The sequence below is a fragment of the Sinohyriopsis cumingii genome, chromosome 9, assembly GCF_028554795.1.
Source record: "Sinohyriopsis cumingii isolate HCF-2022 chromosome 9, ASM2855479v2, whole genome shotgun sequence".
Lineage (NCBI taxonomy): Eukaryota > Metazoa > Mollusca > Bivalvia > Unionida > Unionidae > Sinohyriopsis > Sinohyriopsis cumingii.
Window position 1 is genome coordinate 79,263,471 of NC_142969.1, and position 27,498 is coordinate 79,290,968.

General features: G+C 34.5%; 1 protein-coding gene across 1 annotated transcript; it reads left to right on the top strand.

Moving 5' to 3' along the window:
- The first annotated feature begins 7,231 nt into the window (after positions 1-7,231).
- LOC149792084 (major facilitator superfamily domain-containing protein 6-like) lies at positions 7,232-25,504 on the top strand. The gene is made up of 8 exons (XM_089969525.1): positions 7,232-8,013; positions 11,010-11,163; positions 17,605-17,626; positions 18,416-18,559; positions 19,752-19,955; positions 21,035-21,148; positions 24,660-24,781; positions 25,454-25,504. The coding sequence occupies exons 1-8, from the start codon at positions 7,232-7,234 to the stop codon at positions 25,502-25,504; spliced, it is 1,593 nt and encodes a 530-aa protein (XP_089825651.1).
- The last annotated feature ends 1,994 nt before the right edge of the window (positions 25,505-27,498 follow it).

The window sequence follows — 27,498 nt, forward strand, 5'->3', positions numbered from 1 at the left end:
CATACATGCATTACTGCGGGACTGATAATACCAGAGGAAAAGACTTAAACGAAAAACTAAACGCAAGTCAATCTATTTTCTGAAATTCAAGCAGCCTCTCGTTATAATGATTGCATCTGTGAATATTTAAAATAGCATGAACATCGTGTAAGTAATCTAAGACATCATTTAGGCAGGTGATTTGAATGTACCGGTCATTGTACCAGATCATGGGTAAGATAGACCACGGGGTCGGTAACCTACAGCATGCGTGCCACTAGGTGGCACGTCAAGAGGTTTTGTGTGGCACGCGAAGGGCAGCATAAAATCTCCATTTTAACAGTGTTGCTCTCTTACTGGTGGCACGCGCTCGTTCATTTTTTAATTAATCTGGAAAAATGTGGCACATTGTGAAAAATAGGTTGCCGACCCCTGAGATAGATAATCAAAACAGCCTTAAAAAATACACGTAACGTAATCAACATCGCATATAACTGAAAAGGTGCTAGAAAATAGGCAGGAATATAAATAAAACAATGTTTTGCACACACGTATAACTTTTTGACATAAGAAACGGAAATTTTGACATCACTGTGTAAGAGATTCAACTGATAAAATATAAAACTTTACGTACGAAGTTGGACTTAAACACACACGATTTGATTCAACGTGTACAACCGAAATTCTCAGCATGCGACATTGCAATTTCAACCATCGACAGATCAAATTTGAAACTCGAATTAGGAAATTGAACTGTGTCATTCAATATGTACTATTAAAAATTTTGTACACGGAAAATAATTTTCTGCACCAACAATTTCATTCAACATATAAAATGGCAATTCTCGACATAAAATACTGAATTTTAAGCTGCCAATTTCTCATTGGACCAGCTTTTGTCTGCCGTTAGCCTCGGCGCTTCACAATGGCCTAATGGTATGTAAAGCTGTTTAGGGCGATTGCTTTTGTTAATTATTTCGTATCATGTTCGCAAAATGTTTTATCTACTTACTTTCCTGTCAGGCAGCTGTTGCTAATTTTCTTCAAGTATATGTCGTTAATACTTTTAATGATGTATATTTCCTGTATATAACTTTTGAAGTCATTATATAAATAAATAAATCTAAGTATTTACTTGGTTTATTTTAAGTTGTAATATGCAGTATGTTTTAAAAAGAATAACTCGCACAAACCTATGTCTCAGTAACACTGGATTGCTACTCTCAGTACGCGCAGTCAAATTGGGCGGCGGATGGTCCACGACAACGACAAGTTCTTTATTACACTCAGGTTGCAATACGCAATATCTTAGGCAAATATCAGTATCTAATTTGCTTGGGTATACATGGTTTGGTGCGCATCTTCTATTTTGTTTTCTTCTTTCGCTCGCTTTTTCCCCCGAAAACTTCGGTTTCAGAGGATGAAATGAATGAACAGTAGGCATGTGTTATGTTGTAGAAAAGAAATAAATTACATTAAATTGAATATGGTTCAACGAAATGTATTGCTGCTATTCGTCACTGTTCCATCTTAAGAGAAAAGCATAACAGTTTGGGATAGTTAGCAATAATGTAAAGGTCAGTGCTGCTAAAATATGCTACATTTTCATTTCTTTTCTTCACAATACCACGTGAAGATATATTAATGTAAAGTTTATTTCTCTGGAAACCTAGTTACATGGGTGTCCGTAGACCTAAGGTCAAGATTATTGTAGCTAAATTATAAATCAGAGTTTGCATTTTGTTGACACATAAACACATTTGTAGTTCCGGAAGACATATTTCAATCAATTTTTGATGTGGTGTTATCCCTTTGCCAGCTGAAGAAGCCGATCGCTTTCATGATTAACAGCATGAAGATAAAACACGGTAAAATTACGAGCTATTAACTGGCATTATTATTTAATTTTTGCATAATGATTCACGTTCTCAAGGCTAATTTTGAACAAACGTTTGTTTAAAATAAAGAATCCAGTTAATTGTGGGTCAGAAAGTTGAACGTCTGGTTCATTTTAAACTGAAATAGCTTTTGCCTTTTCATTTAAATTTTGCATTATAATTGAAGTTCTGGTGGACAGTCTTACAAAAGTTTTTAGTTTTGGCGTTTAATTTGTCGAAGGTAGAAAAAAGATCTGATTGAGGATGAGTAGCCTGAAGGACAATGTCCATTTAACTAAAAGTGGTTTTTGCAATTCTACTTCCTTTATGCACGGCAATTTCGTCCTCTAATGTATGTATGTTAGGACAGGTGAGCTTTCATACCAAAGGGCTAAATGTGTTCGACTGGAAAGATATATATGCAAAAAACTGACAACGAACAGTGCGAAACTAATATATAGCTAGCCTGAGCGCTTTCGACTCTTTAATGAGTCTTTTTCAAAAGCAAATATAAAACATAGACAAGAAAAACAAATAAAACAGAAAAACGGTTATGTTTGCAAAAACTTTACATGGTTAATTCTACAGGAATTATACCTTTTAACTCTATTATGTGTCACGTTATTTCAGCTTGTTGCTGATACTGGAAAGTATTTATATTGACCTAGAAATTGATGACACATACGGACATCTGTTATTTTATGTAAATTTATGTAAGCACAGATTATATCCCGGATATTTCATTGTTATAGTAGTCATAGGCTATTAAGCATAATTAGAGAATTAATTAAAAGAAAATGTATCGGCTGCAAAATATAATTTTATTTGTGCATGGTTTTCTTTATCTAGTCTTCTTGGTTTAAACCGTTTGGTTTCAATGTTCTAAGGCGGCCTATCCGGTAAGATTCCTTTTCTTTTCTGGTTTGGGGACTCCAGTTAGGATAGTGAGCAAATGCACTAAATGTTATATCACTGACAGTGAGGCCAAAAGAGGAGAAGTGTTCATACCCATCCGCAAGCTTCGTTTCCATTTCATGAAATTAGTTTTACAACTCGTGGTTTATCATTGATATAGCGTACATACTATACATACATTCTATTAATTATACCACATACATTAAAACTAGCATGGTTTCTAAAGTGTTGGTATAAAGCAAATTTGATATATCAACACCGTTGGTTTATCAAATTGTGATCCGCCCATAGCGTAACAATACGCATATATAAACATTCTTGCAAATGTGTGCTTCTTTCTCTAGATCATTGATGAATTTACATTTCCGCTTATTAGTCAATAGTTACGTGTGAAAATAACGATAAAAAGTATTAATAATCCCCGTTTTCTAAACGATTTAGTATGGTACACAATTTCATTGCAATCCCTTCAGATTTCTGTCCTCCTTCCCCTCTCATGAATAAGGTACAAAATACGCAGAAATATGGAGTGAGAGAGAAAAAGAATTTGGACTGGATGAAAATAGAGGCTGAATTTACACCAAGTAACCGACAATGATATAGTTCGTCGTAACGGTATGTATATACTTTCCTTGGTGATTTATTTACAGTAATTAATGAGAAAAGGTTTCAATAGCCTGCCGACGCTATACGGTACGTTTTTGGTTAAGAGGCCCACATACTGTAATTTAATGCGTTGTTGTTATTGTTTCTTAAACCTTTTGTAATTGTCTAAAATTGGTTATTATTAATTAACTACGAAAATGTCCAAAGACCGCCCCCTCTCTCTTACTGTCTCTCTGTCTGTCTGTCTGTCTCTCCCTCTCTGTCTCTGTCTCTCTGTCTCTCTCTCTCTCTCTCTCTTGAGCATTGTAACAAGATCTCTCTCTCTCTTGAGCATTGTAACAAGATACGGGCGAAAATCCACTGGAAAACGAGCGTAGAGGTGTTTTGTTTGTGAGAGAGAGAGAGAGAGAGAATTCTATAGTCGGTAGTAATGGTAATTAAAGCAAAATAATAACTTAGATCAACTGTAAATATAGTAAAATAGTTAAATTTTCTCTTTTTGGTTCGTCATATCGCTTAGTTTATATTCCACACTAATTTCCATGATCTGGTACATGAATGGCTGAGCGTTCAGTATTCAAGAATCTAGCCATGTCATTGAAGTGCTAAACTTGTTTATGTAATTAAAATCATCTTTCATTTTTAAATCATACGTGTGTCTTATATTGATTTAATCAATTTTAATATCCACAGAATCTCTAAAACAAAACAATTAACTTATCGATATGCAAGGGTGATTGTGAATAGATAAAAAAGGCACATACTTACATTTCGTTGTGGTCACAGTCGGAAACGATGTGAGAAGTTCATTCACTCGGTCAATACAAGTCACATGTAGTCAAACTTAAGTCCGTTCAGAAAGCAAATATGTGAATTTGTATGTGATATAAATAAATTATATGTATAGTATGTACGTTTCATCAATGATATACCACGTTATGTATACATTTTCATTACCACGTTATGTACACATTTTAATGAAAATATTTATACATAACCAGGTATAATACACACACACACACACACACACACACACACACACACACACATATATATATATATATATATATATATATATATATATATATATATATATATATATATATATATATATACGTACGTGTGTGTTTGAAGCATGGTCGGCTTGAAATATTAATTGATTTATTGAAGTTTTACGGCGCACCAGCACTGCTAGGCTATTTGGCGCTATATAAAGGTTATACGTAACATTAACACCAGTTGATAAAGGGTTTCTTATCGACCAGCGATAATAAAATCAAGCAGTTACAAGCAAAACGATCCTCGATTAGAACAAAGAAGCGGACAGTTGCTGAACAAGATTGTCTAATTCGTTTGGTAGTAGGTTGGTGTTTTGTGGTTTATAAAGGGAACAAAAGGTGATCACTTGATATAGTGTGACGCTTACAACAATGACTTGTAAATTTGTGTTTAAGGGATGACGCTATGAGAGGCCCTACTTGCTCAAAGCAACAGAAATTCCTCTTGAGGCCTTGTCAACACTTTTAGAGTAGGTGTTAAAAAGGGTGTAGTTTTTAAATGTGATGTTGTCTGTATCTTTCATGAATGTTTCTTGCAAGCATAGTATTAAAAGATCATGTTCATTTAAAAGCTACATAATATCATTGTAATTGGTTTTAAGTCCGCGACAGTTCCATTGTATGATATTGTTCTTGATTGTGAATGTAAAGCAAGGATAGAGTAATTAAGTTAGACTTTTCGCCGGAGTTGGGGGGGGGGGCTACTATATATAGATGAGAATTAATTTCTAGGTCGCAATGCGAGTGTCTGCTACGCACGAGTGCATATAACGTCGACTCGGTAGCATCACTTTTTGGTGATGTGTGCTTAGTCGCTATGGAATATGAGCTGGCGCGTGCAGGCAGGGCGATGGGTGCAGTTGGCTTCGAATCTCTGTAGAGTAAGGACTAAAAATTAATAATGCGTATTGTTTGCCCCAATTATTAACATAGTTTCACTGTCTATAAACTGAGTATATTCTAATTAGAGTCTAATTTCAGTTGTATGTTTCAACAGTATCGTGGCTACGCAATATAATCATTCCTTTTAGCAAGTTGCAATAAGGAAACACTGGTTCAACAACACATGTGGTTTAAAAATAAATTTCGAAAATGAAGTGATTCGGCTCGATGATTCTTGTATACGGCATAATTTGAATGATTCTTTATTTATTCTTCACTCTAATGGACTTTTCCATCACATATTTGTATTACATTTGCTGTTCAACAACCACAATAATAATAAAATATTAATGATTATGACGACAACAATTGTCGCAATAATACAAATACTTTCTCCTTTTTATTATTACTATTATTATTATTATTATTATTATTATTATTAGTAGTAGTAGTAATAGTATTAGTAGTAGTAGTAGTAGTAGTAGTAGTAATAGATTTTGTTGTAGCATGCATTGTATTTGTCGTTATCTTCATTTTTCCCACCAATTATTCATGAAGGATGATTTGAGAATGAGAGTAAATTCTTAGCAAATGGACTCCCGACTGAGACGATAAACTGCTAATGAACTCCTGAACGAGATGGTGAACTGCTAATGGACTAATGATTGAGACCATAAGCTGCTAATGGACTCCTGATTGAGACAGTAGACTGCAAACAGACTCTTGAATAAGACGGTAAACTGCTAATAGACTCCTGAAATAGATGGTAAACAGCAAACGGACCTATGACTGAGACGGTAATCTGCTAATGGGTTCATGACTATGACGGTAAACTGTTAATATACTCAGAAGAGATGATACATTGCGGATGGACTCCTGAGTGAGACGGTAAACTGTAAATGAACTCCTAAATAAGACGTTAAGCTGATAATAGACTCCTGAAAGAGATATTAAACTGCAAACGGACTACTGATTCAGGAAAGTGCTAATGGATTCATGACTGATACAATAAACAAACATCGGACCCTGAAAAAGATGTTAAACTGTTAATGGTCCTCTGAACAAGGCGGTCAGCTGCTAATGGACTCCTGATTGGTACGGTGCTAATGGGCTCATGACTGAGACAATAAATTGCTAATGGACTCCTGACTGAGAAGTCAAACTATTAACAGGCTTGTGACTGAGACATTTAAATGCTTACATGCAACGGGCATTTTAATATTTGTATTTGTATGCCTTCGGTTTTGTAAATAAAAGCATGCCTATTTTTGCAGACCAAATGAAAATATCACTTTGGGGATTCGCTAAAACATGTTTTTACTCTTTTTGGTTTTCTTCTTCTCTTATTTTATAGCGTTAGCACTGTATGGATCATGCTTTCCATTGTGCAATTACATTACTCATAATGTAATCCGTAAGCTAAACACACGATAAAAAAGAAACATAACTTTGAAAACGTTACACAAATGTACTAAAATACATATAAACCGCAAATGCATTATTATATGTATTCTATGCATGTTATATGTACTTCCAGTCTTATAAGAACTTGCAACCGATTTCACTTGCATTAATGAAAGTGAGAATCATTATAAGCTAAAAATACACTCCACGTTTGGTTTATAAATATATCATTACTTGTAATGTCTTTGACAATTACATTCAGCGACACACGAGCAGTGAAACCACTTTTTTGTTCAATTGAACATTTCCAAAACTGTGTTACCGTATGAGATTATACAAAAGTATTACTAACTAAAAACGGTTCTTAACTTAAAGAAAGCTGATGTATATGTTTGTTGTGTTCTTTTAAGGCCTTCAGTGCTGATGTATTTTATCTTCCAGGCCAAAGGACACTTGACGGAAGATATTGCCCTGTTCAAAGCGAACGGATTTCAAACAAACATATTAATGATGGATATAGAATTAACGGTTCATGAAGAGAAAGGTCTTTCAACTGAATCAAATTTAAAGACTGGGGCAAACGAAAAGGACCAACTAACTAAGAAACAAAGTACCACGTTTTGTTGGATAGATAAGAAATATTTTAGGATCGAGCCATCCCTTATCAAATTTAAATGTTTTTTTTTCTTCTTCCTTGGTGCCGTTGGAGCTATGTTTCCTTTCTTTTCTGTTTACTACAAACAACTTGGTTTCAGCCCCAAAGAAATTGGGATCATTTCCGGTGTGCGCCCTCTGTTAAGATTAGTTAGTGGCCCTTTAGGGGGTTTCATAGCAGACCGATTCAGAATACAAAGGGCTGTATTAATAGGTAGTACATTTGTATGGCTAGTTTCATACACGTCAGTGGGATTCGTTCCACCACCATCAAAGACAGACATAAACTGTCCCCTTGTGAACGAGTTGCTAGGCAACAACAGTGTGCGTGCTAATGATTCGGCTCAAATAACGATCTCTTCTCCACGACACTCAGGATCGTATCTTGCTCGTGTACTTCGGCTTCGCCCAGATGTGACGCCAGCTGAGAGCTTACAGCAGGACCGAGGCTGGATGTTTGACCAAGATGACGTGAACCGTGTATATATTACTATTCTTGTGCTGGTGCTTGTTGGGGAATTTCTGCAATCTCCATGTGAACCCCTTGCAGATTCAGCCATCATTGGAGAATTAGGAGACGAAGGGCTTGATAAGTATGGATACCAGCGTGCTTATGGATCACTATCCCTGGGTTTATTGTAAGTAATATAATTGACTCAAAATAAAGTGTGTGTCTTAGGGCAATAGCCACAAAAGCGTCAGCACCCCACCCCCATAATTAAAGAAACCCCAAGGTAAACATATAACATACTTATAGCATATACTGGCAATAATTTACTGTACTTATTTTGGGAGGTTAAAGGAATTAAAATTTGGTTACAAGGAAGCTTATGTAGCAGACACTCATACTTTCTAGTCCTTAGATGGAACACTCTATTCCATACCCATTATTGTCACAATTGATTAAACTTGTACAAAGATGGTTACAAAAGAGAGAAATATGTCTTTGAGTGCGTCAGGAACTTAGTGGTGATAATATCATTGCAAAATAATGATAATATATTTACAATACCTACTGGGAATGGACCATAAGAAATTCCAAATATTTCTTTTAAAAAAAGGTTCTAGTTTCCTTTTCTAACTAAAATTTACAATGTGTAATTGAAAAAAATACCAAAATCTATTCATTCCAGATCAAAAGAAAACGTTGTTGCTATGCGCATTCATTTACATATGACTGCAAATTTCAATTTTAACTAGACACGCTTTTTTCTTTCGAAAGTTATGTCGAGCGCGCGACTAAATTCTAATTTATCTGGGCGGAGTTGTGCGTAGCAATAATATTGTTGTTGTGTAATGATGAATCTGCGCTTGTGTATTTAGTTTGGAATACGGCATACATTCAGTTACTTTGTTTCTTGTAGTGTATTTTGTTAATATAATTAAGCATTAGGTAGAATAAGAAATGAGCATATAATAGAAAGTTTACTGCATTTGTATGGGAAAATATGACTCGTTTTGTCGGATGGATATACTTCACTCCCAAGGTCGTGCGGTATTTACATCCGAAAAACTCGTTCATATTTCCCCATTCAGATACTCTAACCTATAATTATCTTCCATACAAGTTGATCCTATTTGATTCTGAGTTTTGTATGGATTCTATATAAAACGTCATAATTATGATATAAACTGTCGATTTTATGCTGTAACGGTAAGTCCTTTTGTTCCTATCTACAAACCAAATGACACTTCGATGAGAAATCTGCAGCTCATTTAAATACAAGAGATCGATTATGTTTTTTGCTTTTTTTTAATTTTCATAATTATTTATTCATAAATATGAATGGTAAAAGGTACAAAAGATGACATTTATGATATTATACAATAAATAAATACAATGTAAGTGTTGGACAAACACTTACTCATTACACACATACATACACGCTGACACACTTCCCGGCGCACTCATAAACAGGTCAAAACACAAAAATAATTAAATTATACATATTAGAAAAGTGGATGCAATAGAGATATTGAAACTGAGGTACCACCATATTTTCCCTACAAATTAATAGTTATACGCGTTTCAAGTATGATACAATTATACCTATTTGAGAAACGTATAAATTATAAATATGTGACGTACTGATAGATTTACATATCTGGAGAGTGTAAGTGTTAAAATTGATTCAAATTATTTATATATGGTTATCAAGGAGATGTAAATATTGAACGGATATGCAAAGACACGTGGAACCAGGGAGAAGAATAGTGATTGATGTTCATCACAGGCTTAAATCAATAGCTAGTTCAAAATTGTAAAGCGAGCAGAAAAGACCAGCCATACACCATCTGTCACGAAATTCGACCATATAATATCTATGAAATTCGGTCCGTATTCTGCACTTTAGGCGGCTTGGGAAGAAGTTGATAAGGTTGATGGTTGTGACAATTTATTTATAAAAATAGACACGAACATGTTTGCTCCAGATGGCATATTTGTGTTGAGCTGATAAAAGGATGCAGAGATTCTCGAATTCCAGCTCCGGGAACAAAACCTCCTTAGGGATAATACCGAATTTTCAGAATGAGTAGAATGTATTGAATGGGTTTCGTGAGAGCTGTTTAATCCATTTAATTACAAGGCTTTGTAGGGGGAACACTAAATCACATTAAAAAAATTAATGATCTGTTCTTTCAATGTCGCTACAAAACGTGCACAATTTATACTTGAAAATGTTTTTGAGGAACATGTTGTAGTTCACTGGTAGAATATTATGGATAATTTTAAAACACATCTCTGGTGATTGGGTCGAGGAATTTGTTGTGTAAATTTGTCCACACCATGGTGAAATCGATAGTGTGAAGTTTGTGAATGTTTGGTTCTAATACGAAATGTTTTAGTTCTAATTGATAAAAAGGTTTGGTGGAGTCAGTGCCAAAAGTAAAACTAGAGTTCTTTTCTGTAAATTCTTTAAAAATATTTAAACAATTTTTTATAAAATTGGGGAACTTATAGAATGCTTGTATATTTTGGGTTATACGCCTTTAATTGTAATCTGAACCAATATCTCGATTATGATATTCTTTGACCTTTTTCTAGCTGAAGTTTATTCTCTGTTGTATGACGACCTGCTTTCTTTATATAAAGGTATTAGAAGACAAATTTAGAAATTTGCATACACTATGATATTGGGGGATGGAATAGTATTAAACGTCCTTGTCATTATTAAAAGGTTTTGCAAATGACTTGCTTATATAAACGGATATAATAAAATGTCTACAAGACACCTAATGGCTGGAATTCAGACTGAAAAGTCGGAGTATTTTATATCTGTTTACGTATCTGAACAAGAGTTATTATAAATAGCTGTTCTTGAAGAATACTAGATATCCATCATTATTACACTAAATCTCTGCTTAAAAGACAGCCATCTTCATTGAAGGAATATCACGTCAAAATCCGTCAATCACGAGGGATTTATCATTCAAAAGCTGCTTATAAGTGTTTCTCTATCTCTTAGACGAAACCTTCGCACAACTTTATTTATCAAGTAGATTTATAATACAAGATAAATCTTTTGTGCTTAACGTGTGTGTGATTCTTTAAAGCTTTACCAGTTTTAACTGATTTAATAACTCTTTATCTTATTAATATAACACTCGTCTAACAAATAAATGTTCGCTGTAGCTCTATGATTATTGGAGGCGCCATCATTACAACAAGAACAATGACGGTGGTATGTGGGGTGGAGATAGTGGACAGTGATTATCGCATCGCTTTTTATGTATTTGCTGGAAAGATGGCTTGCTGTTTCATCACTGTGTGGTTCTTCAAGTTTAAGGTAACTGCTATTTTGTATGCATTGCTACGAATGTGACAGACCATATTTAAGTCAGTCTCACTTAAATATTCGATTTGTAAGCCTAAGTATTTCAAGATTTTCATATCAACTTTTGTCTTAGTAATAGTTTTATATATATAATTTATATTATCTGGCAGAACGCCAGCCACATAGCTCTATCAAATCTTGTGCAAATAGTATTTGAAATTATATGCAACTTGTATCTCTTATTTTATAAACTTTTATTCCGTTATATATATTTACATTATGAAAAAGATGCATTGGCACCTCTGCGAACACACACGTGATCAAATACCACCAAACGAGCATAACTGTCTTCAGAATAAAATAGAAACCAATAAATTGTTTTCAAATAGGAAATAACAAGAAAGCAACAAAAACGAAAAGATAAAATATATACGAGGAATATTCACGTGCTCAAACATTACTATGCACATGAAAACGATGTAAAATAAGAAAACAAAATCATATATACGGCACAACGAAGAGCGATTGGGGAAAGTACTGTTTAGCACATGATTCTGTATTTCATTATATGTAAAAGGAAAGATAACAGGGTGTTACTTGCTACTGCTTCTTGATGGCAATATGGAAGAATACATTCAGCCGATATTTGTATTGATCGCATAATAAAAGGAGTAAGTCCTCGAATTGGGATTCCGATAACAAAGCCTATTTTGGAAAAAACCGAATTTAAGTATAGTTTATAGGGTTTTTAAAAACTGCAATTCACTTTGTATAAAAATGGGGTACAATAATGTATGAGTATATTTCTAAAAACCTAAATTGGAGTCTGACTATCTTAATTACAAACCAATCCAATAATTTGCAGATATTTTCCATTTGGGTGAATACTCAAAAGAATAGTTTCTGTATATGTTGAATACGTAAAGCTTGTATTTTGCATTCCAAGAGTCCAATTTAGACCGCAACCTTCAAGAGAGCTAACTCTTGTGTCATAATAAAGGGTTCAACTTTGGAAATTCATAGAAATTTAAAGATACTTCTGTTAAGATAATGTTTAGGTAGGTTCATCATGGCTGCAGTATACCAAATTTGACTGCGGGCCGAAATATTAATAATATAGGATTTGGAAACAAGAGACAAACTTCGGCTTTTCCATAGTAGTAGCATTTGTGTATGTTTATTAAAAATTTTATTCCAAAGATCATCATTGCTTAGTTTATGTCCGAAAAGGAACCCTACTATTTTTTGTTTGTCTATCCAAGAAATACCAGAAAGGGTGAGCACTGTGGATTCGCCACTTTTCCATAAACATACAGTTAGGTTTCCTATAATTCATGTTCTCACCGGAGGCTCTCTCATACACGCGGGACCAAGAAAAATACCGTTTAATCGATTCATCCATGTAACATAACCTTGTACTATCATTCGCGTAAAGGTTGATCTTACAGGCCTGGAACTTGAATTTCAATAATTTCTGAATAAATTCGAATTTGAACTGCAAAGATTCATACACAATTACGTATAAAAGGGGTAGGGGAAGAGAGCAACTTTGTCCTATGCCTATTGACATTGAAAAGGACTTGGAAAAGAAATATTGAGTAACTTATATTAAATTATATTTAAAAAAATAAATACCCATTTAATAAAATCAGGGTGAAATCCGAAAGATTCTGCAAATATTTTTGGGTATAAATTTAAAGTTTATTCTGTTAAAGATTTTTGTTCTTGATCTAAACATATAAATGCGCAAGATATGTCTTTTTGTTCTATATGGTCACTAATATTTCTAATTAGATGACCAATTTTAAAAACTAAAAGCGACCTTTAGCTCCACATGTTTGACCCATGTCAGTAATTTTGGATATAACATTCCCTGAACGTTTAGTGACAATTTTCGATAAGTGTGTATAATTCAAATATAAAATGGAGACGGGCTTCCAATTTTTCATTTTGTTTGAATTGTACATCGTAGCGTAATATGAGATAATTTTCGTGAATCAAAACGTTTGATCAAAAAATCTAAAAGTATAATTTAACCTAGCGTGTCACCTTAAATGTAAAATAACGTGGCATAAAACACTTAAGTTAATTCATCGGGTCCATGGGATTTATTGTCATCGATCATAGTTGTTGATTTTCGAATTTCGTTCCTAATGATAGGTCCAATGATAAAGTGGATACTCTCTGCAGTTAACTGAGGTACACCACTTAAAATATTTATCGAGCAAATTCTCATCTGTTTCCTTGGTTGCAAACAAGTCCGAAATAGAAGGTTTCAAAACAGTGTACAATATCAGAACTAGAGTTTTATGTCACGGTATTATGTTCAATCTCGTTAATAATATTCTTAGAAACTTTTGTTTCTTCTTTTCTAACTAAATACAATAATTAGCTTGGGCGTTCATTGTTATCTAAAATGTTATCTTTGCTCCTAATTACAGAACCTTTATATATATCATATTGTAATTCTTGAATAGTCAAACGTAATTCTTGTAATTGAAGGAGGAGTTTCTCATTATTAGTGGTGTCATACATCGGTCGTAGCAGATGATAGACTTATCTCAATGATCTGATTTCATCTTTAGTTTAAGTTTTTTAAATATCCCAAATTTCCAAGGAAAAGTCGTGGTACTTTAATTCTCTATTTCAAAGCTCTGTGTTCAGTGTTTTAATATGATATAGCTTAAATGTGAGATATTACATTTCCGATAATCTTTACCTTATCGCAGTGAAGAGTTGCCTATTATAGATAAAATGACTTCATCGTGTTCTGATTGCCTAAAGCGAACGAGTTGGCTAAACATAAGAAAGTTTATGTTGTTGTTTTGTTTTTTTTTAAAATCTATCTGATCTATATGTATCGGTAAGATAGGGTCGCGTATATTCCGATACAATGTGAATATACGAAAAGAGTCAATCGAATTGAAATTAAATATTAACAATTTTAATTTCGGAATAAAATAATAATATAATTATTTAAACCAGCTATTATATGTATATCTAATTTTTGGTTTGAAACACAGTTAAAATCACCTGCTAAAATAATACGATATTGTCCTGTTAAGTTCAACCAGTTGGGTTGGGGGAATAAACGTTAATTGCATGGTAGGGCGTATTGTTATAAATAAAATCGACGTATACTAACCCTCCATCAAAATCTGTGTAAAATTTAGAAACATTTATGTTTTTGTTTAAATTTATCATAGCAAAACCATGAGAACAACTCGAGTCAAAGCTCTGTACTGCATTACAATATTCTTGAATTTTGAAGCAATTGTTCTATTTTCTACATGCGTTTCTTGGGGGAATGAAACACCGATGTGTTGAGAAGATTAATGGGTTTTGATCTCGTAGCATTTTGGATTGGTATTGGCTCGAAGACCATTGCTATTTAGTGTAAAGATGCTAATTTTACTCATGTATTTTTTATTATAAGTATGGTATGTCTCGAGTAAATGTGAAGTTATACATGTTCATTCAAGGTAACGAGAAGCGGCTACTCCGTGCAGCCTGGTTGCACGAAACGATTCCGTCTGAACCCTAGATGAGCAAATATTATTATAATAATGCAGTTTGCAAATAGAACTGACTTATGAAGGAATAAAAGAAAGGGGAGGGGTATAAGCAAATGGGTAAGGTACAAATAATGTACCATCAGTTCTGAATACATTGTTCAAGGCTACAATTGTTTATAGAAGCAAGAATTTACAGATTTTTGTTTTCAAGTTAGGGCGTATTCGGTTGGAGAAGTGTTCTCAGCACGATAACGCAATTTCATGAATGTCCTTGATTCACACCAAAATACAACCACCCACCCACACACACGCACACACTGATATTGCATTGCGCAAATAGGTATGTCTTTTAAGACGTGCATCTTGGTTACGGAGGTCACAATTAAAATATAAAAATGCATATTTCAAGACATTCACTTTGTTGATTTCAATTGACGTTGTTGATTTTAACGTAAGAGTTAACCATTTACACACCTTTCTACCATTTTCAAATAAATAATTGTTGCGAGTGTGAGTGATTTGGAATTTTAAAGTAGCTTTAACAATTTTTCAGTTATATCGCTAAAATGTCTGCAGTGTAACAGTTTATAGCAACGTCAACACTGGAGCATGATGCCACATACATGTAACATCATGTCCCACCCAATCACATTATCCAGACACCAGGCCGACCAGTCCTAACACTTATCTCATAATGCTGAGCACCTAGCGAGGTAGCTGTTAGTACCATCTTTATAAGTCTTTGGTATGACTCGGCCAAGTTTCGAATCCGCAACCTACCGCATCCGAAACGGACTCTCTAACGACTAGACAACCAGAGTGGTCAATAAATAAATGGAGAACGTTTTCACGTTCGTCTCATTATCTAATCACGAAACTCGATGTAAGAAATGATTTCCAAGCCCCTAAACGAATATACCGCATATAATTAAATCCCTTCGTGTACTTTTGCTCTTATGGTATTCCCCTAAACTGTCCCACTTTTGTCGACGTAGAAAAAAAAAACCGATTTTGTACATAGTTTTATTATCCAGAAAAGAGAAAATAAAAATATAGTTGTTGGCTTCTTTTAATACAATATTGTTGTTGGCAGTATAAATACTATTAGTATTTTTCTTCTGAATGTTGATGTGCATCTTTTCACAATATTTCGTAATGATACACTTTTAAGAGAAAGAAAAAAAATCGTATAAAATGTATATGAATTATTAATATTTTGTATTATCTTTTATTACTTTATTCAAGCATTTTCTTTCATTCATGCACGTGTTGAAACATTTAACTCGATCGTACTTCGCTTTCTTTTTGAAAAGTATAACACTGAATACAAGCCACACTAATGTGACGTGTGTGTTGTATGGTTTTAAGTTTTAATGATGTTATCTCAATGTGGTTAACGGATAGATCATCTGGATCACGATGTGTAGATAACCTTTGTGTAATCCTTCTGTAAAGCAGCTTCGGCAACTTTATTAATCACCACCGTGGATTAGCTTTACTTTGCTAATGAAAACAATGACGTTCTAGATGTATCCTTGTTCACGGAAATTATTTCTAAGGAGAATTATCTCTTTATGGTTGGTACCTCGATGACAGAAGGTGAAATTTGTTTTAGTAAAACCAAACCTTTCTTGCTATTACGTATATGAATTAATAATTTGAAGTCTGTTTATTATGTTCTTTTTTATAAATAAGGAAAATGCATATCATTGTGTGTGTGTGTGTGTGTGTGTGTGTGTGTGTGTGTGTGTAATCGGTAATGAAAATACTTAGAAAAATATAATTCAGTTCCTCGGGCATGTCCCTAGGTTGACGGATTGATGTAGTACATTCCAGTATATTATAGTATATAATTCACGTGCTGACTGGTGATGTGTAATTAAATCGTTGTTATACAATAATGAGTGATTCTGCGCTAACTATCCTAATATCATATAACTAAACTAGCACGAAAACGACTAAAGGCAATTAGTAAATATCTTCCCGTCTGTCAAACAGCAGCTATGACAGTGTCAGGAAGCTCTGGTGGAATTTACATGAGGTACAGAGCTGTTATTTAAAACAATTATGGAAACAACCAAACAAAAATGTTACACAAACTGAGGCAACGCAAAAAGCTCTTGAGACATTACGTGCTGTTATTGCTGGTCGTCTTCAACCCACTCAGCCACCACACCAGTAACCTCTTTCACCTAAGCCCAAAGTTCAACCACCGCCACCACAAAAAGGTAACACTAATATGATATATAAAATTACTGAGGAAGGTATTGCAGCTATCAAGGATTCAAACAAAATAACTGATAATGATGCAATTGGATACGATCGTAGAGATCAATATGCAAACCCTGAATATGCTCTCACTTTAAAATATGCCATTGAGGTCCATGGTGTTTATCGCGTTGCTGGTAATTTTCAGCAAGTCAAATGATAAAAAAAAATCATAAAATATCGAACACAGCAGTAGAGGAATATGCTGCAAATGTACAAGAAGAGAGGAAAGAAGAACACGAAGAAATAAAGCGTCCACTTGAAAAAGCAGCCAAACAAAAGAGAAAAGCATGCATAAAAATTTGATATAAAACAAGGAAAGAAAGAGGAAAAGCTGCTTCAAGGTCCCTGTAGCAGCGCGCTTTGGAACCAAAACTAGGCTTGCATCATGAATCGTCACCTAAAATAATCGGAAAGGGGCTAACCCGTGATTTGTTTGCACTTTCTGCTCGTGAAAGCAAGGCGGCGATATAACCCCTTAATCGGCGGTGATTCATGATAAACTTTGTCCCAATAATGTCCTCGCTGATGCTGGTCGACTGGAAAAATCCTGATTTAAATACGAGCCAGTAATAATTCTTCCGACATCATCAATGAAACAGCTGCGATTTGTCAGCGTTAATTCAGAGGTGGTGTCATGAACAGACATGTCTAGCGAGCACTTATCGAGGAGATTGTTGATGATCACAGCAGTGATTGAGGACGACACAATTAGACTGGTAATACCAAAATAACATAATCATATACAATGTTCAACGTGGACCAATAATGATCAGGGTAATAAATTCACGATTAGCAGCATATAAAGTTATTTAACGAGATGAAATTGGTGATGTCGTCGAATGTCTATTTAGAACAGTGGCCCCAAAATTGCAAACCAACCTCCAAAACAATTAGGATGTGCCTAGATCTTCATGATTCTTAGACATTTATATATGCGTCGAATATTCGTGCAGTTATCCTAAACCCATAAAATGAGGTTTACGTTTAAAGCTCGCACATCTCGACACAGCTGTTTCTTGTTTCAGGAGAAGCTAAACTCAAACTCGTACAAACTGTTCACTTTTCTTTTTTATCACTTCGTTGTGCATTATCAATAACTATTACTTGTATTCTCTACATAGGTAATTCTACTTATTAGATTAATTTGAAAACAATTGAAAGCATATACAATATGATACAATGTACATTATAAAAACACGCTCTTGTATAATTTTAGGTATCGTCTATTATTAATTTTATGATTGCAATAATACAAATTATATTTTTCATTATTTTTGCGGCAGATGTGATCGGGAATGGTGGTGAGTGTTTAATACAAACAGTGGTTATTGTCTTAGGATATTGGAATCAACTTCCTCTTGGAAATTAAAATATTGAATTTTTACAGATTTAGCGTCACTTAAAAAGTATTGGAATACTGGTGATGTCAGTTGCAGATTTAAAATGTATACATTTGTAGGAGCAACAACTTCAGGAAGAGAAAACACCGAAACCGAATCCTCTAAAGGTATTCAAAATGTTCCTGACCGTCCATTATGGATCTTGGTTGTTTTGCATGTTCTTCACAGGAGTGTGTAACGGTGTCATCTGGGGTTTTCTTTTCTGGCACATAGAAAATATTGGTAAGCATTCTTAATTTTGATTAGCTATCTTTTCTAGATTGATTAATTTTATGAATGCTGTTTATCTCTGTATGACAACATTCGATATTTATAAGAGATGCTAAGTTTCACTAAGATGTTCAGGATATTGTTCCCTCATCTAACTATTTGAGTTTGGAATACAGTAAATATTAATATTGATTTACCATCATTGGATATGGGATATTAACCTTCGCATCGTTTGATTCTTCTTTTGTTTGAAAACATTTCTGAGAGTAAGATACATAATTTTACTTTTTGCTGAGTATTAACTGTTGGATGTTGAAGATATGAATTGCTTGAAATCCAAATAATTGAGTCACATGACGTAACTACTGGCATTCACGTGTATTTTTTATAAGAAATAATCAGTAAATAAATAATTGGAGTATGTTTTCCCTTGTCATGCATAACTATTTTGCATTTATGGTCATAAATGAAACGTAAGTATTAAATTGTACTGAATGTTAATTCGTTACATGTAATAGGTCACTGTTATGATTATCAAAGAGTTATTTTGTAAATAGTCATCACAACGATATGGGAACTCGTGAAAATAAAAAGACAAAAAAAAAAACAACAGAATTTATCGTTCTTGTCTATCAACATAATAAGTGATTTTCGAAGCATATGCTTTCAGGAACCCATTGTAGCCTTCGATTCATGGATGGATTGGGAAGCAATTTCACAATTTCATAAATGTGCTAAAAAATTGTATATCATACATACACACAGATTCTGATTGTAGAAGCAACAATTAATGTGTTTTATAAATATTGTTTTTAGAATGTTTAACGGTATTCTCCATGTATAAAGGTATAAGCCGAAACGAAGAGAGAGAGACAGAGGCGTAGCTGGGGGGGGGGGGGGGCAGGGGGGTACATATGTCCCCGGGCGCCAAGGTACAGGGGCGCCACAATGAGGCTACAACGTTACATTATAATAAGTAAACAAGGGTAATATTCAAAAATGTGATTAAACGGGGAGGGGGCTGGGGCGCCAATTTTATAGTTCGACCCCAGGCGCAAAATATCATAGCTACGCCTCTGGAGAGAGAGAGAGAGAGAGAGAGAGAGGCATTTATAACAATGGAAAGAACATGCCAGTTAAAGATGAGAAAGTCTGTGTATTATATATATTCTGAGATAAGCTTTTCACTTCTTTCAACCACCAGGTGGAACGCAGTTATTGATTGGCATTGCGATCACTGTCTGTCACTTGTCAGAAGTCGTCATGTTCTTTCTAGTTTTCCTCATTCTCAAGTTTCTCAGCCCACTGACTTTCATGATTCTGGGGTTGCTGGGTTTCTGCGTTCGTTTCTCCATATTTGCCACCATGACCAATCCGTGGCTAATTCTACCGACAGAGGTACTTCAGGGTAGGTTTCATGCAATCTTGATAATCGATTTATCGATCAGTTTATCCAATTAGTTGTTATTTCTTCTACCTGATATGTTATTTTATCACACAACTTAATAATATCGAAAACAATGGTTTAATATGACCATGTATATTTCCATTTTTCATTTTTACGTCTTTCACATGGATAGTAATTATGAGTTGCTTCCCTTTAATTACTCTCCTGTTGCAAACGAATTAAATACTCACGACCATTTGGCGGAGAAATCCATGTAAATGTCGAGAAACGTGCTTAGCCAGAATAGAGAGGATATCCTTAAGCTTTTATTCAAACAGGCACATTTTTTAATGTAAATATTCAATGCATAATTTGTAAGTTTATTCATTTAAGTACGAAACACTATTAAGATATTTCTCTTTCAAGAAATACATTAATTTGTTTATCAGCAACCTGAAATTTTTGCAGTTTTTAACGAACATTTATTCTTTTTTTTTCTTCCCTAATGGGCCATTTTATGACGCAAAGAATATATATTGTATTTTCCTTGTGTCCTCCTTTACGTTAAAAGTGTTGTGCTAGTATATAAACATATCTGTCAAAATGTGTTTGCCTAACGCTTCATTATCAATATCCATTGTATAGAAACGTCCATTCCATATTATGTTTGATTAAACTTTACAGTCTGCTATTGACTTGACTGACTGTGGAGATGATAATGACGACGTTTGTGCCGCAACCCAAAGAAGGATTGACAGACGATATAGTCTCAAGGAAGAAATTCGATTTTTAGAATCTATTATACCTTTATTTATACCTTTATTCAGATACCAGTATTAAAGCTTATAATACATTTTTTAAAGTCATTACTAAAAGCAATATAGTTGACATTAGAAAATAAATCAATATACATTCTGCAATTTAGTTTCATTTGAATATGCGAAGATCAATCAGAAATGACAACAAATCCTGTTTCACGTGATCACATGATATAAATCTGACACACATGATATCAAAAGAAATCTTCTTGTCTTCATATCATGTCTATTTCATGTAATGTCCGTATGAGTTAATCACAACTATTCTACTTTTTTATTCAGGGTTCTCATTTGCCGGTGTTTGGTTTGTATATACTAAATACCTTTGTACCAGTGTTCCATCGGAATATCTAGGAACTTTGCAGGGCTTGCTGCATGGTGTATACTGGGGTTTAGGTATGACATATTACATTTTTACAATATTTTGAATCCCTTCCATCTTCATACTTTACTGTTTTCTTCTTCGAAAAGAGAGACAGGATGTGTCGTTTTCTTTGAAAGATATCGTTGTCCATAACTCACAATTGAAAATTGAATTGAGGTGGGCAGATAATTCATCAAGTACAGTCACAGTCCATGTACATCTTCCTATATCAAAATGTTATTTCAAATTTTCAAAAGTTTACCAAACGTATTTAGATGGTGTTATGAATCTATCTTAAAGTAAGTAACAGAAAAAGTGAAATGTAACAAGCTTTGTAAAATTCAACAATATTTGTTCCCTAGTTTCCAAAGTGAAACTGACAAGAAAGAACTTACGGTAATGCGAATACAGTTTCAAAATATTCCTAGAACAAGAGACACAAATGTTAATAATAAATGTTCGGAATAAATTTTAATAGAAATCCAAATTAAATTCAACGCCGTAAGTGCTAATGTGCCTATGGTGCACTGTGACGTTGTGGTATAGCAGCAGTCTTTCGTCGAAACACAACAATATAATTCCAGGATTTAATTCTTTATTAATCCCAGCTAATGTCTCTGTCAAAGAAAAATCACGTTGAATAATTTTAAGAAATAAACTCCAGCCCAAATGAACTTCTGGACACTACAATAATACATATTGTTTCTGCTAGGTCTTAAAGCGTGAGTAACAAACTTTCAGAAGAAGAAACAAAACATCAGTTATATGCAAACATAGAGGCAAAACAAAACCCCGGATGAGGATCAGAAGTTCATTGTTCTAGAAGGAGTAGAACTTGTGTTGCAATAAAGCATGTAACGGAAATCACGTGGTCAAGTATAGCTATATAAAATATCCAACGTCCTTGACTCAGCTTACGATAATGATCCTCACGCTGAGAAAAAGAGAAAAAAAGTTCTTTACCAAAACTGTCACTGATTTTGGGCAAGGTCGTCTACTTGAAAGAGTGTTTCATTACCCACAGCTAAATTAAAAACTAAAATTCTAACTTACAGACAATGCACATTTTAGATATACATAACGATTGGAGCACAGTGAACTCTGCACAAGTTTTGAAACAATATAACGTTTCTACTGTTACTGCCTTACCGTTACTGTATGATGTACAAAAATAACTGATTCACATATAGCTCGATGTTCTCTGAAGAGTTGTCTCCCATACTCTAACGCACATACTAATTTGTACACATTAATGCGCTTCCACTCAAGAGAAAACATATGTTAAATAATGGAAATTAACATATGTCCTCCCGTTAAAATTAACAATGCAAGATATTATTCTAAGTTTAATATGTCCCATGCGATAAGGACGATGCCGAACAAAATGCGCATTTGAGCTTAAAAAAGAGGCTAGCTTTGGAACTCCTCAAATTTATTTTGATAATCTTTGGGGACGGTTTCTTGTATTAGAATTTTCTATATATGCCAAGGGAGCGAGATTGCAGCTATAAATTATCAAAGAAGTCTTAAGTACAACGTTAGGTTTATATTTAATTTTTTTCCCCATTATGACACAATATTTCTCATAGAGCTAAAACGAGGACCTCCACACAATTTTGAAATATTGATCTTCTTAAAATATATTATAAACATGGGCGCCCGTACATAGTGTAGCGGGTGGTGGGTGGTGCTGCTTATAAATGGTAACTTGTAGAGGTACACAAATGATCTGATTAGCTCAGTGTTAGAGCGAACAAATCATATGTCAGAGGTATCGAATTTCAATCTTTTCCTTTCTGGGTGTAGGACTCACGGTACTAATTCAACTCCAATAGTAAATATATGGAAACACTATCATATTCAAAATTCAATAACTTAAAATTTCTGGGTGCTGATGATGAGACCCATAATTCTCCATGCACATCTAACCTTGGTGCAAGCTTACATGTAGAGAACACCATATGAACCGCGGCATACTGTTTATCTACATGAGCATGAAACACGTTATTGATTCTGCACCAAATAAATCAGGCGCTACTTTCATTATTGTGTACTCATGAGTCAAACCTGTAAAAATACTAAAATTGAATCATTCAAATTTTGTGTATATTTTTTAAAAATTACATGTAAGATAAGCTCTAAAAAAAGATATTTTTACTAAAATTTTAATTTTCATTATTAACCAATTATGGACCACCAAACCCGTTATTTGTTCACCCATTTCTAGACTCGTTCACAGTTCTTCCGTATAGAGTATAAATGGGTTAGGCTGACCAGGATTGCTTAATAATGCAAGTTATGTTTTAGGAAAAAGAATCTTTTGAGAGCTTATCCTAGTTCTGAGTGGAAAAAAATACAGACATTGTTTTATTTATGGAATTTCAATCATTGAAGAGTCTTGAGTTTGGAACACTCATTACTAAAATTAGCACCTGACTCTTTGGTGCGGAATTGAAAGCACATGTTTTAAACACATGCAGGTTCAGAAAATGCCGAGGCTCAAATCCTTTCTTCTACACAGGAGCTGACATCCAGGTTTCATCTATACTGATAAATATAGGTTTTATCATGAGCAATCAAAACTTTATTGTTATTGAATTTTTAATATTATGATGTTTGCATAGGTTTACTATGGGAACTGAATTAGTACTGTGAGTCCTTTATTCACTTTTAGCATATCACAATACACCCTTTTCATGACCAGAAAACTAAATCACCACTCGTGTTTCTCTGTCTTGCTTTTCGATATTTGCACAAAATGTTTATAGATAAGATTACAATTGGTACAGAAATTGTTTAAAAAGAGGTTTTAATGTGGGATACACGCGACATGCAACCAGTTATGCAAAAATCTGCATTAGAGATGCAACTTTATTAAACCCGGCCTTTGTATTTTCTGTATTGATTTTTGTTGTTGCGATGTTTGTTTCACAATACATAAATGTCACACTTAGTTCTGCGATCATACATTGTGGAAAAGTATTTAATCTGAGCAAATTCATTCACCATTGTTAACATGGTGTGTTTAATTTAGGGTCGCACAGTACCACGTTTTCGCTTTAAAATAATATAACATAATTTATCTGTTAATTGACACTATACGATTACGCGATGACAATTTGTACGATTAGCCATCATTAATCATAGGCATCATATGACACCATTTCTTTCACTGTGGTTTCTGGCTGTAGAATAAACCCGATTCGCCCTGATGTGTGGCGTATGTGGCGGCTAAGATAATCATATATACTGCCCTAGGGTCAGTCCCATAATGTTCCGGCTGAAAAAGGGCCTTAGTCTGTTTTTAAAAGAATGCTTTCTTGACAATGTATAGCCAGGATTATGTTGATCACCCGTTTAACCAAATACATACATACGCATGCGTTAGTCTCAGTAGCATGATGTTATTGTGATTTACTCATTACCCACCTGACTTTCACGAAGCTTAATGATTTTAGCTTACGTTTTAATTTCTTATTTTTTTGTGTTACTTGGTTGGTTTATTAATCGGTTGATTTATATATTTACGTATCTTCAACGTAGGCAACGGGTCAGGGTTTCTAATTGGAGGCGTGCTCGTGCAAAACTACGGCGCCAGAGTCACCTTTTGGATTTTCGCAATTGGATCTTTCATCAACTTAATTATATTTGCGATAGCTCAAAAGGTAAAACGAGTGATTTTTCCCCAGTTATTCTCATTTAAGCAAAAATATTTCGTTTCCGAAAAATAAGTGATTTGCGCTCTCTCTTTCTCTCTCTCTCTCTCTCTCTCTCTCTCTGTTACATGTCTGTTTTTTACTCTATAATATTCTCTCTTCGTTGTGTATAACTTGATAGTACAATATTCATGGACAAACTGGCCTCGTGCACGTTTAGTTCGGTAGAAACATATCAATATGAAATTCATGTGCATGCAATTTATTCATGTGCCCGAATTAAAAGCAAAACACGACCAAATGTATATCACTAACTCTTATTTAGAAAGCACGAAACATTTATTGGTTGTGAAAGTATCGCTTTAAATGTTTGCAAGCTCAAGCTCTGTTATCATTCATATATTTTCGTACCCTCTAATTAATCGAGAGAAGAAAAAAGTGAAGAAGAAATAATTAAGGAAACGAGAAAACATGTTTAATAGCTGACATATTGCCACATATTTATATTTGTTCCTTATTTTCTATGTATACAATGTACAAAGTATTAGAAGATATTGATGATATTTTAAAACACTAGTTTTTTAAAACTTGAAAGATGCTGCCAGTCTCATATGTATTTTTTCATCACATGGGAACAATGTTTATTAAGCTACATGTTTGTTTTATATGCGTATTTTGCAGGTTTCCAAAAGGCCAAACATGTTTGAAACATACGAAGAATTGAAAAACTAAGTTCACTCGGCAAAGGACATTTCTGTTGTACTTTAATTCCCGTTTTGTTCGATATGTATGTAGTTTTGAATAAATCGTATTTAAAGTCTCCTGAAGTTAATCGTCTATGACATGGAGTAGATATAATAAAAGTATGTTTAGAATGACCTCATTCAAAAGGACATTAAAAGGATCCTACATGTATTTAGTACAAGCACATATCGGTGGTGTTTATAACAGTCCCCGTTGACTGGAGCTTGAATTACAGGGCACGTATGACAGCACTGGCCCAAGGTATGTACATTGTGAGCTGCCACTTTAAGAAATATGTCGCTATGAATAAGTCCATGATGTACACCTTGCATACAATTAATAAAGCCTCGTGTTGCATGTCATTCCATATATAAACATCACCATGGCAATGGCATTTTACGGACGTGAGTTATAGTTTTGCTGAAAATACTTGATTTACCAATCTGCGCCCTTGAAGAATTTTATGAAAAATGACACTGTCTGCACTTCCTGTGTGACACAAAAATCAGCTTCGTTTTGATACGAAAAGATTACTGTTAATTGCAAGACTCGTCCAACCCGCCTTGCAGATAAGCCGTTAACTCCGACAGCGACCATGGGCATTTCAAGTTGAGGAATGCAGTGGACAAGGAAATTAGCTTCGTTTACTCCATAAACTTTGTTTTTCCATATTTTGTCGGCGTCATACGAGCGAACCAAATCATGAATAAGGTCTTTACATATTTAATGGTTCTACTGTAAATAAAAGTGTTGGAATGTGTAGTATTCGAGTAGACGACGATGAGTCCGGCATGTGTTAGACTCGAATCTAAACATGGTACTTGAGAACTCGTCTATAAAGGGAAACGACTCCCATTAACAATTTGGAAGACACGTTACTTGTGTCTTAATTTTCATATAAGTTAATTTACATTACGTCAACCAGAGGGTATAGTTCTCGTACGTGGACGTCATGCACATTTGAGGTCTATATTCAATACTATTCCAGAAATACAAGGAACAATGCTTCATGAAGGCCATTTTGTTTAAAAGTCACACCATTTTATCTAGCTATACTAAGCGTAGGCTAATCTTAGCACTCGGGTTCCCGATGAGAAGGGTCTTCGCATCGGCCACATACTTGGCTTTTTGAGCACCTTTCTTCGTAATGGTCGTATTTTTGACATCTTACAGCATCGAAGTGGATTTGGAATATACATCTCAACTTTGACTTGTAAAAATCGAACTTTGACTAGTTTGGAAAATGTTGGTTTATTGAAGGTAAGTTTAAATGTGTTGGTGTCATGAAATGTGTTGTTAAGTGTATACGAATTCTAAGTACGAAGTGACACCAGTTTGCATCCCTTCGATGATTTCTGTGTCGCTGACTCCAGCCAAGTCACCACAGCGAATCAAGCCTTTGGACGATCGGGGTGTTGTGTGAGCAAACGAGGTCACTGGAATTAAAGAGAATGTTTTCATTTTCTGAATTTTTCGTTTTGTCCTGGTCATTCATACTCTACGAGTAAGCAGCCCGATTTTATTTTTGTCACGTTTTATGGTTTGCCAATCGATCCCATTATAGTCTTTTCAATTACGAAAAGTGAAAGTCTCGCGAGCGGTCATGATGCATCTTTGGATGGATCACCATGAAGTGTGGGAATGACTCCACGCCATATGGTTTGTCGTCCAAGTCAAAAAATGGTGTAATTCTTCAGATTTTTAAAAGGAGTTCTCCTTGTTGGTTTGGTTAAAATTCAGCTCCCGTGCTCCCCTCCCACCATGGGTCCCGACAAGGGGACATTTTCAAGTGTCAGGGATACGCAGGTGTTGTACGATTGACCCGTTAAGCCACCGCCTTCTAGGAAGTCTTGTAATAGTTGGGAAAAGGAAAACTAAAGGTTTAAGCTGCAGGAGCAACAGTGATATCAGAGAGATAAGAAAACGATAGAGAAAATAGCGAATAAGTTAAGACCTCCTAGAGCTCGGCGTGACAAGCCAAT